The 11,920-nt window shown below is 48.3% G+C and overlaps 1 protein-coding gene across 1 annotated transcript; it reads left to right on the forward strand.

Moving 5' to 3' along the window:
• Window positions 1-4,504: 4,504 nt before the first annotated feature.
• On the forward strand, window positions 4,505-8,820 carry scrt2 (scratch family zinc finger 2). The gene is made up of 2 exons (XM_061810070.1): window positions 4,505-4,775; window positions 8,024-8,820. Exons 1-2 carry the CDS (start codon window positions 4,616-4,618, stop codon window positions 8,818-8,820), a joined length of 957 nt encoding a protein of 318 aa, XP_061666054.1. The 5' UTR covers window positions 4,505-4,615.
• Window positions 8,821-11,920: the final 3,100 nt, after the last annotated feature.

Below are 11,920 nucleotides of genomic sequence, written 5' to 3' on the forward strand. Positions count from 1 at the left end.
AGCAAAACCGTCTACGGCGAACATTGGAGTGCACTTGACCCAACGGGGCAATTTGAAGTTTGCTAGATGCAAGCAAAAAGGGAAAAGGCGCCTTCAAGTCCCCAAAACCCTCCAATGCTCGCTGACCCGACTTTTACATTTTTCCCAGATACGAACAATTACTTTGCCGTGATTGAATTAGTTAGCGTCAACGTGCGAGTGCTCTCTTGAGATGTTGCCGTGCAGTTTTTCCTAAGGTGGCAAAGAACTCAACTCACTTCACACTAAGCAGTACTTAGGCAAATATCGAACAATCAGTTCAGTTTTCGGTTTCGGGTTTAAAGCCTCCCCAAGGTGACGTTTACTGTCAAAGTAAACTTCAAATTAGGAGAATTACACATTGGTTATTTAAACTGATCAAATAGCTTAGCGTTTTAGTGCGCTCGCTACAAATACAACTCAGTTGAGTTGTGTCGTGTCTTTTTCTAGTACTCCCGTTTCTAATATCCCGTTTTGGCAGGTTCACGTGCCACTTCAATTGTACACGACTCGGCCACTCGCGGGCTCCGTGATGCAACGCATGCGATACCGAGCGGGATAATGCATAGATTTGATGACAAGACACAAAGACGAATGTTGCGGCAAAGCTGCAGTAGTGTAACTTGGTTCTCCCAAAAATAGTCAGAGTATATGTCAGCGAATATTGTCACATCATTCTGTACAAATTATGTCATTCCATCCGTCCGCTATTGATATGCTTAGGGTAATAGCGTCCACGCTACACTGCTTTAAACCTTTCATCAAAGGATTTAATACGCGTGGCGCAACATCTAAACGGAAAATATAACAGTCGCCACAAATGTATATTCTTCATCCTCCGTGTAGAACGACTAGTATGAGTGCCGCATTGATGAGCATGAACGAGGAATTCTTATGAAATCGTACTTGCGTTTCAGGAAGGACCTGCCCTTCTGCAAGATGATTGATTGGCTTTTGCATCCAAGCAGGACTGCCTAGAAGTCAAGTGGTTTCTGTCTTTCCCCAGGTCGCCAAAGGCGGGCACACAAAAAAGGTGCAGCATGCAATTGATAAGACAATGATTGTTTCATTCTTTTACATTGTATTTGATAAGATCATGACTTTAAGTTTTTATAAAGTACAATATTATGGAGTGGCTGCGATCGGCTGGCGACCAGACGGGTTCAGGGTGTACCCCGCCCCTCGCCCAAAGATAGCTGGACACGCACGATCCTTGTGAGGATAAACGGAATGGAAAGAGAATGAACGAACGTACGGACATTGATGGTCGCCTGACGTTGGTGCGGGCAACGCGGGTGCAGTTCCCACGCGGTCACTGTGCCGATATGTGCCCTGCGACGGACTGGCAAGCAGTTCCGGGCGTGTCGACCTTTCCCCTGATGTTGGCTGGGAACTGGAACGGATTAACCACATTTCTGTTCATTTCAAAAGAAAATGATGCTTCGAGCTCGAACTGTTTTGAGTTAGAAACGTGGTCTCGGAACAAATTAAACTTGTATATCGAGGAACTGCTGTATATGACCGGCTGGTATCGGATTTTTTTTACCGGTTCGAGTGCAGATGTAGACTATCGGCAACACTACCGCAAAGCGCCTCAAACACGCAACGGGGGTCTGGCTCAGGACAACCGAACCACGGTGGGATTGCATAATCATCCACATGGAGAAAATCCCTTCACGCAGGTCGTAATTTCACCCAATCCTTCTTGCCTCGACCTCTCTCGTCCTTGCCTTGGCAATCGTACCGTGAAACCGTCATGAACAATCATAATTGCGTGATAAATCGCCGCCGCAGTGATTTGTCACTTTCGGAGGGGCAGAGAGGCCCAAACGCCCGCAGAAATTTGCGGCAAATTTCAAGACATTCGAGCGCAACACATCAACATGGAAGAAGGCGACGGAGCAAGACCGTTCATCGCAAAATGAAAGGATTGTTCAGTTGCAGCAGAGGACTTCGCAAGTATTCTTAAACGTTTCTGCTTAAGAACTCTTCAAACATGCCAAAGATTTCGAAACACAACAGCCCTTTTTTTATGATTTAAAAAAATATTACAATGCCAGAGCTTGAAGAGATTATTTAACCACTCAAGTTAAAGAGCGGAGTTTGACCACTGAAACAGCAGTTTACATTTCAAAAATATGTTTTTTTCGTTTTTTTTTTTTTTTTAAATCACTGACGCAACTGAGTTCATCGTCACTCAAAAGTTTTCATCTTATTAAATATTTTTGGTTGCTGAGAAACTACTGCTCGAGCCTCAGTGCAGAATTGGGCTGGGTTGCCAACCGAAAGAAATGCAAAAGGAAGACGAAAGGAGACAAACACCAAAGAAGAAGAAGGCGGTCCAGGTGTGTGAAAGCGGCAGTAGCTCCAAAAATGCTCATTCGCCGAGGACACTAATTGCCGCTGTTGTACTTCGTGAAGAATGTGGCATGGCATTGTCTCGCTGAAATCAGAAGATGTTGCTTGGATGGCAGCATGTCTTTTGCTCCAAGCATTCACGGTGCCTTCACAGATGTGTAAAACGACCCACGCACACAACCCATCACAGATGCTAAATTGTAAACTTTTCTATTCGTTAAAAGTTTTCCCAAAACAATTTAAAATATGGCCCGCCCCTTTTTATTTATTTTTTCCCAGTCCATCTCAGATGAGCTCAGGCCCAGAGAAAATGGCGACCCATCTGGGTGTTGTTGACATGGCGAACTGTGAGAACTGCAACTGGTTTTTTTTTCCCCTCACCATCCACTGCTGGATTTCAGCCTCTGTGCTTATGTGAATTTCTCCAGATGACTTTTATGGATTGTGGATGAGGAATTTCCCAACATTCCCTGCAATTGTTCACAAAGTAGTGAATGTGGCGCCATCCTTGCTCATGAGTGACAGACTTTCCGGGGAGCTCCTTTTATACGCAATCATTTTCGGTTATCCTGGTTTCCTGTAGAACGTTACCAAAAGGTATTTTAAGCATTTTTTTAATATTCATAATCTTTTGTTGCGCCTATCCCAGCTTTTTGGGAAATTTGAAATGAAAAAAAAAATATAGAATAATTGAAATTTGTCTTCATTTATATTTTACATAACATTCCAATATCTTTGGAATTTGGCACATTGCTTTAATTCCAAACAGAATTGAGCAGAATTTATGAAGCAACCCAAATGCATTCATAAGGAATTTTATACATTAATATTTGCACAATAGGTCATAACTTGATCTTTCAAGTGTATGGGATATACCGCTAATGAAAAATAAATACAGATTATTATAGTGTATATGCCCTTGACTCGTATGTAGTGACAAAAGACAAAAAATTAATATGAATCAAAGACATCTGAATCAAACAGATGCACGACAATATTTGTTTCGGTGGTTTTGCGAACACGTTCATTGTCAGGCACTCGGAAGAAAAAGCCCAAAACAAAACTGATCCAGTCCATCGCTTGCACGACCAGCTAACGAGGCCGCAGAACCGCAAAGTAACGACGCTCGGACGTGCGGCCAATTTCGCCAGCGCGGATCTAATTGTGGATTTCACTCTAATAGAAAAAAGATGTAATTAATTAATCAGATAATACCCCGCCACGCACGGCGGGACACACATCTGTCGGGCCGTAACGGGGAGGAAGCCGAGCTGCCTCGTCAACAGCCCTGGAATCCGGAACGTCTTAAAGGGGGAGGGCAAAAAAAAAAAAAAAAAAAGGTCCAGTTGTCCCAGAGATAACCTCCTCCCCCTCCTCCTGTTCCTCCTCCGGCGGCGTGCCACAAACGCACGAGGCTGTTTGAGGTAACGCAGCCGGCGCGAGCGAGCGAGCCAGGCAAACATAAACTGTGCCACTTCATCTGAAAACAATGGAGGACAGGACAGCCAGTGTGTTCTCATCCACGTCTCCATTGTCTGCCCACCTCCTCTTTCACTCCTCCTCCGTGCATGGAGCATGAGCGGGGTGAAAGAGGCAAGGGGAGGGGGGCAACGACGGGGGTCCGACTGTGTTCTTTCTCCTGCGTCTGTGTGCGAACGCACAGACGGTTCACTAGTAATTTGATGTGTGTCCCGGGGGACATTTGATGGATTAAAGCTAAGCAGCTCCATTTCGCAGCACCACCTGATCTTCCACTGCCTGTGGCCCATATAAAGGCTGGCGTGATTGCTGATCTCAGCTAGTCTGACAGTGTCTCCCTCTCCCTCCTCTGCGCTTGCCTGCCTGCCTTCCTGCCTGCCTGCCTGCCTGCCTGCCTCCTCCTCCTCCTCTTCCTCCTCCTCCTCCTCCTCCTCCTCCTCTTCTTCTTCTCCTCCTCCTCACTGGTCCTTTAAGCCGGCCGCATCACAGGAGCTATCCAGTGCTGAACAGGATCACTTTTATTTATTTATTTTCACTTTCTGGGGAACGCTGGGGGAGCCAGAGTCCGCCGCCGCCGCCGCCGCTGGGTTCCATATTTTTTACTATTATTATATTTTGAAATAATCATCTCATGTTTTTGGCCGCCGTCTCCAGCGCAAGGATTACAGTCGAGCTAGCCGCGCTCGCGTGCTCCCCCTCCGAAGCTTTTTTCATTTTGCTCATGCGTTTTCCGCCGCGCTGTGTTATCGCCCACTGAAACATGCCCCGCTCATTTTTGGTGAAGAAGATCAAACTCGATGATTTCTCTTCATCCAACGCGGCCACCAATAATCACCATCAGCACCTGGACGACTCGTTCACTTTCGCACGCTCCATCACAGACTCGGTGACCAGCCTCGGCGTTCGGCTGAGCGAGAATGGTGAGTTAACGTGCCCCCCGGTCCGCCGCGCTCCGGACGTCGTCAAACGTGCGTAGACGCAGCACGCCTGACATTTGCGACGCTTGACGCCGTCCTCCTTTGTATTTCGCGTGCCGGCCGGGCGGCCGGCCGGCCAATAGCGTGTCGGTAGTCCCGTAAATTGAGGGCTAGCTGGTATTTGCATCAATATCCCGAATAATCCTACCCGGCACCCCACCCCCACCCTGCCCCCAGACTTTTTTTTTTTGTGACTCCGAGTGAAGGACAGACACAATTCAGGTCACAGCCACAGATCATCTTATGTAAATGGGGAACAAAACGTGTGTCTAATCACTTGTGCGCCTGCATGACTGCAACAGCCCGGCGGAGGCTGAACGCCGAAACGGCGCCGAGCGCGAGATGATTTTATTTGCTCGTCAGCCGAGCTAATAGACGGATGAAGATGAGAGACGAGTACATTTGTCCTTAGCTGTTATTGTCCTTGAGTTCCCATCATGGTCCAATCCTCTATCACCCCCCTCTCCCCCTCCAAATGGAGCACGCACGGTCTCCCCACCCCCATCGCTCAGCTACATCTTTCTCTTCCTTCCGGGCATTTGGGGTTAGAGTTTCAGCCATGTAGGCCCGTGGCTCCCGCAAGAGACGTCGCGTCGCTGCAGAGTGGGGCCGGGAAGGAAAGTAGGGAGCCGAGGGGAAGGAAGGAGAAAAAGAAGATGAAAATGAAAATGAAAACGCTTTGGGCGACGGCGAGGGGCCGTCACGTGACCGGGCTTGTACAGTAAACACCGACGCTCAGCTCGGACAGCCCGAGATGCACTCGGCGGCGCCGACAGCGACCTCCTCTCGCTTCCATTTTGTGGGCCCTGCTTGGAGGACCATTTGTGCATCTTTGTTATCGTTTGTCCGGATATCTTCGCAGCGAGGGAGGCGTCGCAGCCCGCAGATTAACGCCGCTCTAATGCCCACCTGTTATTCAAGCCAGCGAGCGACAATTTCAGGGAATTTTTGAAGGCTTACCGTGAAAGCCAGGATGAACGGGGCTATTTTTTTTTCTCCCCCACAAACATTTTACTGGATTAAAAAAACAACAAGCCTTAAATTCCACCTCATTTGCTCGAACTTTAGATTCCTTTCCAGCATAAATTTGACTTCACGGCAAAGGCAAAAAACAAAACATTTTCTTCTGTCGAGCCTACAAAAGGGGGAGCAGAATAATTAGCAGCAGACATCAAGCATCAGCATTTCTGCTGCGCCAGGAGGTTTTTCTTCCCCCATTGTGGAGACATTTGACTTGAGTGTCTGTCGACAACAAAGGGGCTGGCTGAGAGGCTCCATTAATTACATGCTCGCTTTGCATCTGAGGAATGAGTCTCGCAGGCCGGAAAGGCCGATACAGCCGGCGTCAGTCCAAAAGGATGCGCTCCCTTCCTGACCTTGACTCGCTCAGACGCCGACACGGGAGACGAATACCTCACATCAAGTGAAGTCGTTTGCTTTGGGCAACTCATATTTAATCATCCCAAAAAAAAAAAAAAAAAAGCATTATTGAGTTCAAATAATGTTGAGAAATACTTTTTTCCACTTTGATATGCGTTGCCTCCTAAACTGGATGGGCCAACCCTAACCAGGCCTTGTAGTTCCCCGTCACGGCTGCGGCTGTTAGGGCAACGGAGACAGTCTTCTTCTCCGAGAGCACTTGATTCCTATTGGAGAGGTTCCTCGACGAGACTTGAGCGTGCTGGTCGCATTAAACGGGTGACCCCCTTGACGGAGGGAGCGACGTACGTCTCACAGCGTCAGCGCTCGAGCAAGCGATCATTGCGCTCCTCTCGCTTTCTCTGTCCTCTCCCAATAACTGCACTCGTTTACACCGGATGGTCCATTGATCAGTTCCAAACGTTGAATTCCATTAGAAAGCCGTCAATACCCAATTTCCACTGCTTGCGGCACAAAGTGCTCCGGAGTGTTACTCAGAGAAGAAAGTCAATCGCAAATGTTGTTCTCCTTTTCCTTTCGGCTTGTCCTGATTAGGGGTCGCCAGAGCGCGTCATCTTTTTCCATCTCAGCGTATCTCTCGCATCTTCCTCTCTTAACACCCACTGTCCTCATGTCTTCCCTCACAACATCCATCAACTTTCTCTTTGGCCTTCCTCTCGTTCTCTCTTCCTTGACAGCTCCATCCTCACCACCCTTCTTACCCATATGAAGGTAGACTCTCTCGCCTCTGGACAAACCATCCAAGTCTTCTCTCTCAAACCTGCTCTCCAAAACATCCAACTTTGGCTGTCCCTCCCTCTAATGTGCTCATTTCTAATCTTATCCAACCTGCTCACACCAAGCGAGAAGCTCAACATCTTCATTTCTGCCACCGTCTCTAATCCGTACATCATGGCCGCCCTCACCACTGTTTTATGCTTCATCCCAGAGGAGACTCTTTTGTCACATAGAACACCAGACACCTTCCGCCTCCTCAAAAAACTTCCCCTGAAGATAAAATGCATTTTGAACGATCTCGAGAATCACAGCACAACAATGCTGTGAATCTTTTTCGGCTGACTTTTAGCTTGCCAATCAGCCTTTTGAGCTCGTTGGCACTCGACGGCTCCAGGAAGGAAACGAGCGAGTTGAACAATGCCGCTGGAAATCGCTGCCTGCATTCAGGCAGCCGGAATATCGCCTCGCCTGCTGCTTTGCTGCATCTCTCCTGACCCTGTGTAACCCCGAAAAGACTTTACGATACTGGAAGACACACATCCAGTCTCACGGTAATCGATTTTATTGGGTGGGGGGGGGGGGGGTGGTTGCTCGATTGGGGGTTTTAAATAACTATACTGTAGAATGTGCATATTACCACAACTCGCTCACCAAAACGTGCACGTGCCCGTCTAAATGATCATTTACCGCTCACGAGCACAAACCCGAGGCAAAAAACAGAAAGCTAACATGTAGCGAGGTAAAACCCCCCCCCCCCCCCATTCATCTAAAAGGGCTGCACGTTCAATTGGTGGGGAGTTATCCTCAGTGGGAAGTTGCCAGCTTCCTCAACGCAGCTGAGCTCATCAGGTTTTCCTGCACGACTGCACTATTGTGCGTACAACCTGCGGGATCTGGAAGAAACGCAATTATCTCCACGCGGCTCGTTCACTATTTCATCCGACGCGATGATCACGTAATCAGCGGCGCGTCAAGCGCGTCCTCATCCATCACAACTTCTGGCCAACTGTGTTTGCGTGCCTCTCTTTACTCAGGCTACATCCAGGATTACATCACGCCATCTGTATACCGGGGAGAGAAGAAGATGGAGCACAAGCTGGTGTCGGACCCGCTGTACACCCACGTGAGCAGCGGCGGCGAGTACTGCGACCCCGACCTGAAGCACCCCGACAGCCCCCAGTCGGGCATGACCGCCAGCGGCTTCTACAGCGGCGAATCGGAGGCCCTGGACGAGGGCTACACCATGGATGCCTTCTTCATCTCCGACGGGCGCTCGAGACGGAAGGGCGACGGCGAGGCCCGCGAGGGCGGCTCGAGGAGCAGCAGCGTCAACGCCGGCCCGCAGGAGGGCGGCGCGGCGGCGGGCGCGGCTCGCCACACCTGCAACGAGTGCGGCAAGACGTACGCCACCTCGTCCAACCTCAGCCGGCACAAGCAGACGCACCGCAGCCTGGACAGCAAGATGGCCCGCAAGTGTCCCACCTGCGGGAAAGTCTACGTGTCCATGCCGGCCCTGGCCATGCACATCCTCACCCACGACCTCAAGCACAAGTGCGACGTGTGCAGCAAGGCCTTCAGCCGGCCGTGGCTCCTCCAAGGTCACATGCGCTCCCACACGGGGGAGAAGCCCTTCGCTTGCGCCCACTGTGGCAAAGCCTTCGCTGACCGCTCCAACCTCCGCGCCCACATGCAAACACACTCTGCCTTCAAGCACTACAGATGCAAGCGCTGCAATAAGACCTTCGCTCTCAAGTCCTACCTGAACAAGCACTACGAGTCAGCTTGCTTCAAGGGCTCCGCGGACGAAGACGACTCTGGATCAGACAACTAACCGCGTGGGAGACGCGGGATTTGAACCCCGACCCCGACCCCCGACGCAGGTTCGCGACCCCTTCTCCACTCTGCTTCCCATGCCTTTTTTTCCTTCCCTTTTTTAGAAAGCAATATTTTCACTGAGATTACGAGGAGCTCTAACGACAACGGCAAAGACAATTTCGGAAGATGCTGGATCCCCCGCCCCCTGCCCCCCGCCCCGCTCCCCCCTGCACAGTAGCTAATCGTCCACAGACAAATACAATCAAAAACCTTCCCCAAATAGAAACTGTAGATGATAGTTGTACACATAAGCAACATGTGCTCACACCAAACACCTGCACGCACGCACGCACGCACGCACACACACACACACACACACACACAATTATATATGAGGCCTGGCATGTGAATTTTTATCAATGACTATACTAATATCAATAGTAATAATATTTAGATTTCTGATATTTTATAGGAAATAGTCATGAAAAAATTGACCAAAAAAAAACAACAACATAAAAAGGACAGTTTTCTTTGGCTTTTTTTAAAGAGACAAAATGACCTCTTGTATTTTTATGCTGCTTTTTATTTGCTAAGAATTGAATTCTTTTGCAACTGCCAACTTTTTATGAAAATGTGAACTATAACAGTATTTGCAAAAAAAAAGAAGAAGAAGAAGAAGGGGAGATGATTTTAAAAAAGTTGAAAAAGACCCCCCCCCTCCTTTTCCACACCAATGTTATTTTTCTATTTGATTTTTCTAAAATTATTTTTTGTGCTCAAAAGGCATCTTTGTAACTGTGGGTAATCCAAACATTTCCAGAACGCGCCACGACTCGTTTTAGGGGGGGGGGGGGTCCCGCGCCCAAAGCAAAGAAAACACTCGTTCTTCCTCCGACTCGGTGGCGAGCGGGCGTCAGCTGGCCTCACAAAGTTCACGGTGCACCGTCTTACCGAGAACGAGCGGCCCTCGCGTCATGTTTGAGGTTCTCCTCGTCCGCCATTGTGACCGTCCCGAGGCGCTTCCGACGCTTTCCAAACTCGCCCACCCTCAGTTACAAAAGTGACTCTTTTATACGTCGCTCGAAGCTCCGTCCGTTTGTTTAGCTGCATCCAATTATCGTGTAAATACTTTTGTTACTATCTATCGATTTATTTATTTTGGGGGGTATTTATTGAAGACTCGATTGCTATGTATTTATTTATTATTTATCATTTCAAATAAGGAGCATTCATTGAACTTGTAAGACGCTGCTGCTCTTCAAAGAAAATGTTTATATGCATGAAAACTGTAGAGTCCGCGGGACTTAGTTTGGAAAGAGGAACAATGTACAGCATCCCCCGCTAGCCGAGGTCCGACTAAGCGATGCAGAGTCTCTTGTCTTTCTTTTCATGGCAATAACCTTAATGACACGGCAACTGACCTGTATAGCAATCACAGCTGTCCTGTTTTTACTCAATTTAGGGCAATAAAAAGAAACAATGAAAATGAAACGCCAAAATATTCTCCATCTTGTCTCCAAAAAAAAAAAAAAAAAAAGTCAGTCGCTGCCTCCTCAGGACCAGAAACAAAACAACTCCAGCAATAACTAACTTCCTTGACTCCGACGCGATGCTTCATGTTGGATTAAATTAGAGTCAAGTAATGTAGGCGCGATCGTGTTACATCGAGGCTTCAGAGGTGCAAAAGCAATAACGACGCCGGTGCAGTGAGAGGCTGCTTAATCTTGGGTTATTGTCTCTGTTGTTGCCACGTGAGGGACCCCGATCAAGTAACGCCGTTAAAATGACCACAATGACGTGCGCGAGCCGTCCGGGCAAAATAACCAAACGGCCCTAAATGAGGTTTGCGCCTTTCCGAGCTCGTTTTGAGCGACGTGGCGCGCTCCAACGCACGTCCAAATCCCCCATCATTTGTCCACGACAACCCCGCACCCTCCCCCACGCACCGTCGGCCATCTTCATCCCGACTGCCTCCAAACAGACCCGCGGAGGAAGAAACGCGCTGAAGTGGGCTCGGCGGAGGGCGGCCGAGTGTGGGAGGATAACAGGTGTTTGCAGACAGACTGCAGATAGGGAGCGTAATTGAGTTGGTGAGCAACCTCCAAGGGGAAGGTCAAGCACCAGCAGGCAAATGCACCGTCAGCTATTTGCATATTTCAAATGGATGAAAACCGACGCACGCCGAAAAACAGCCCCCGCGCGCGGAAGAAGACCAAAAAAAAAAAAAAAAAAAATGGGAGAGAAGAGAGAGGTTTCCGCTCTGTTTATCCGTCGGCTTCATCCCGTCAGCGCTGCAGCTGAATCGCCGCGTGAGAGCGTCCAAACCACCTGTCTCCAATCCGCACTCGCACAAAACACCATTTGGCACCACGCTGAATTATTGACCTTTGAACGCATACCCAAATCACTGCTTGTATTGCGCTCCCGTTGCTTTGAGATATTTTAATGCGGGGGGATCAAATGTTTTCGCAAACCTGCCCCGTTGCATCGTGAAGATAAAGGGATTGAGGCGAAATAGCAAAACGTCATTTGAGGACGTGCAGCAGGCCCAACGGATGGCAGACGGCAGCCTCGCCTCGATTGCGAGCGCGGCATTGTTCCTCTTTGACAAAATGTGTTGTACATAACAAGTGTAAATACATGACAGCAATAATATGCATGCAGACGTTGAATTGCCCTTTTCTATTTAGCGGTCTTATTTTTTACATTTGATCGATGTACAAAAAAAAAAAAAAAAACAGGTACCAATTACAATCCGGGTGGCCACGTGAATCAGGGACTGTCTTGGTTTCCAAACTATTTGTAGGACAAGGCAACAACACTTCAGTGTATTCTCAAAGAATTGATCATGCTCTGTTTCTTCTTTCTTTTTCTTTCTTTCTTTTTCTTTTTTTTAAATGTGCCCAGCTCGGCTGTGCAAAGAGAAGTGCCAAATAAATATGATTTCCATGACAAAAGCCTTCAACATATGGTTGGCTGCTTGAAACCTTCCATATGGCCCTCAAAAAAAAAAAAAAAAAAAAAAAAACAGATTCAGATTTTCCACTTTCTTGCTCTCTCTCTGTCTCTCACTCACTCTCTTTCTGTCTGTCTGTCCGAGTATGAAGAAACTTAAG

The sequence above is a fragment of the Syngnathoides biaculeatus genome, chromosome 2 (assembly GCF_019802595.1).
Source record: "Syngnathoides biaculeatus isolate LvHL_M chromosome 2, ASM1980259v1, whole genome shotgun sequence".
Classification (NCBI taxonomy): Eukaryota; Metazoa; Chordata; class Actinopteri; order Syngnathiformes; family Syngnathidae; genus Syngnathoides; species Syngnathoides biaculeatus.

Coding starts and splice junctions, on each gene's coding strand:
- scrt2 (XM_061810070.1), top strand. CDS start 4,616: ATGCCCCGCTCATTTTTGGTGAAGAAGATCAAACTCGATGATTTCTCT. Junction 4,776..8,023: donor CGTTCGGCTGAGCGAGAATG/GTGAGTTAACGT, acceptor CTCTTTACTCAG/GCTACATCCAGGATTACATC.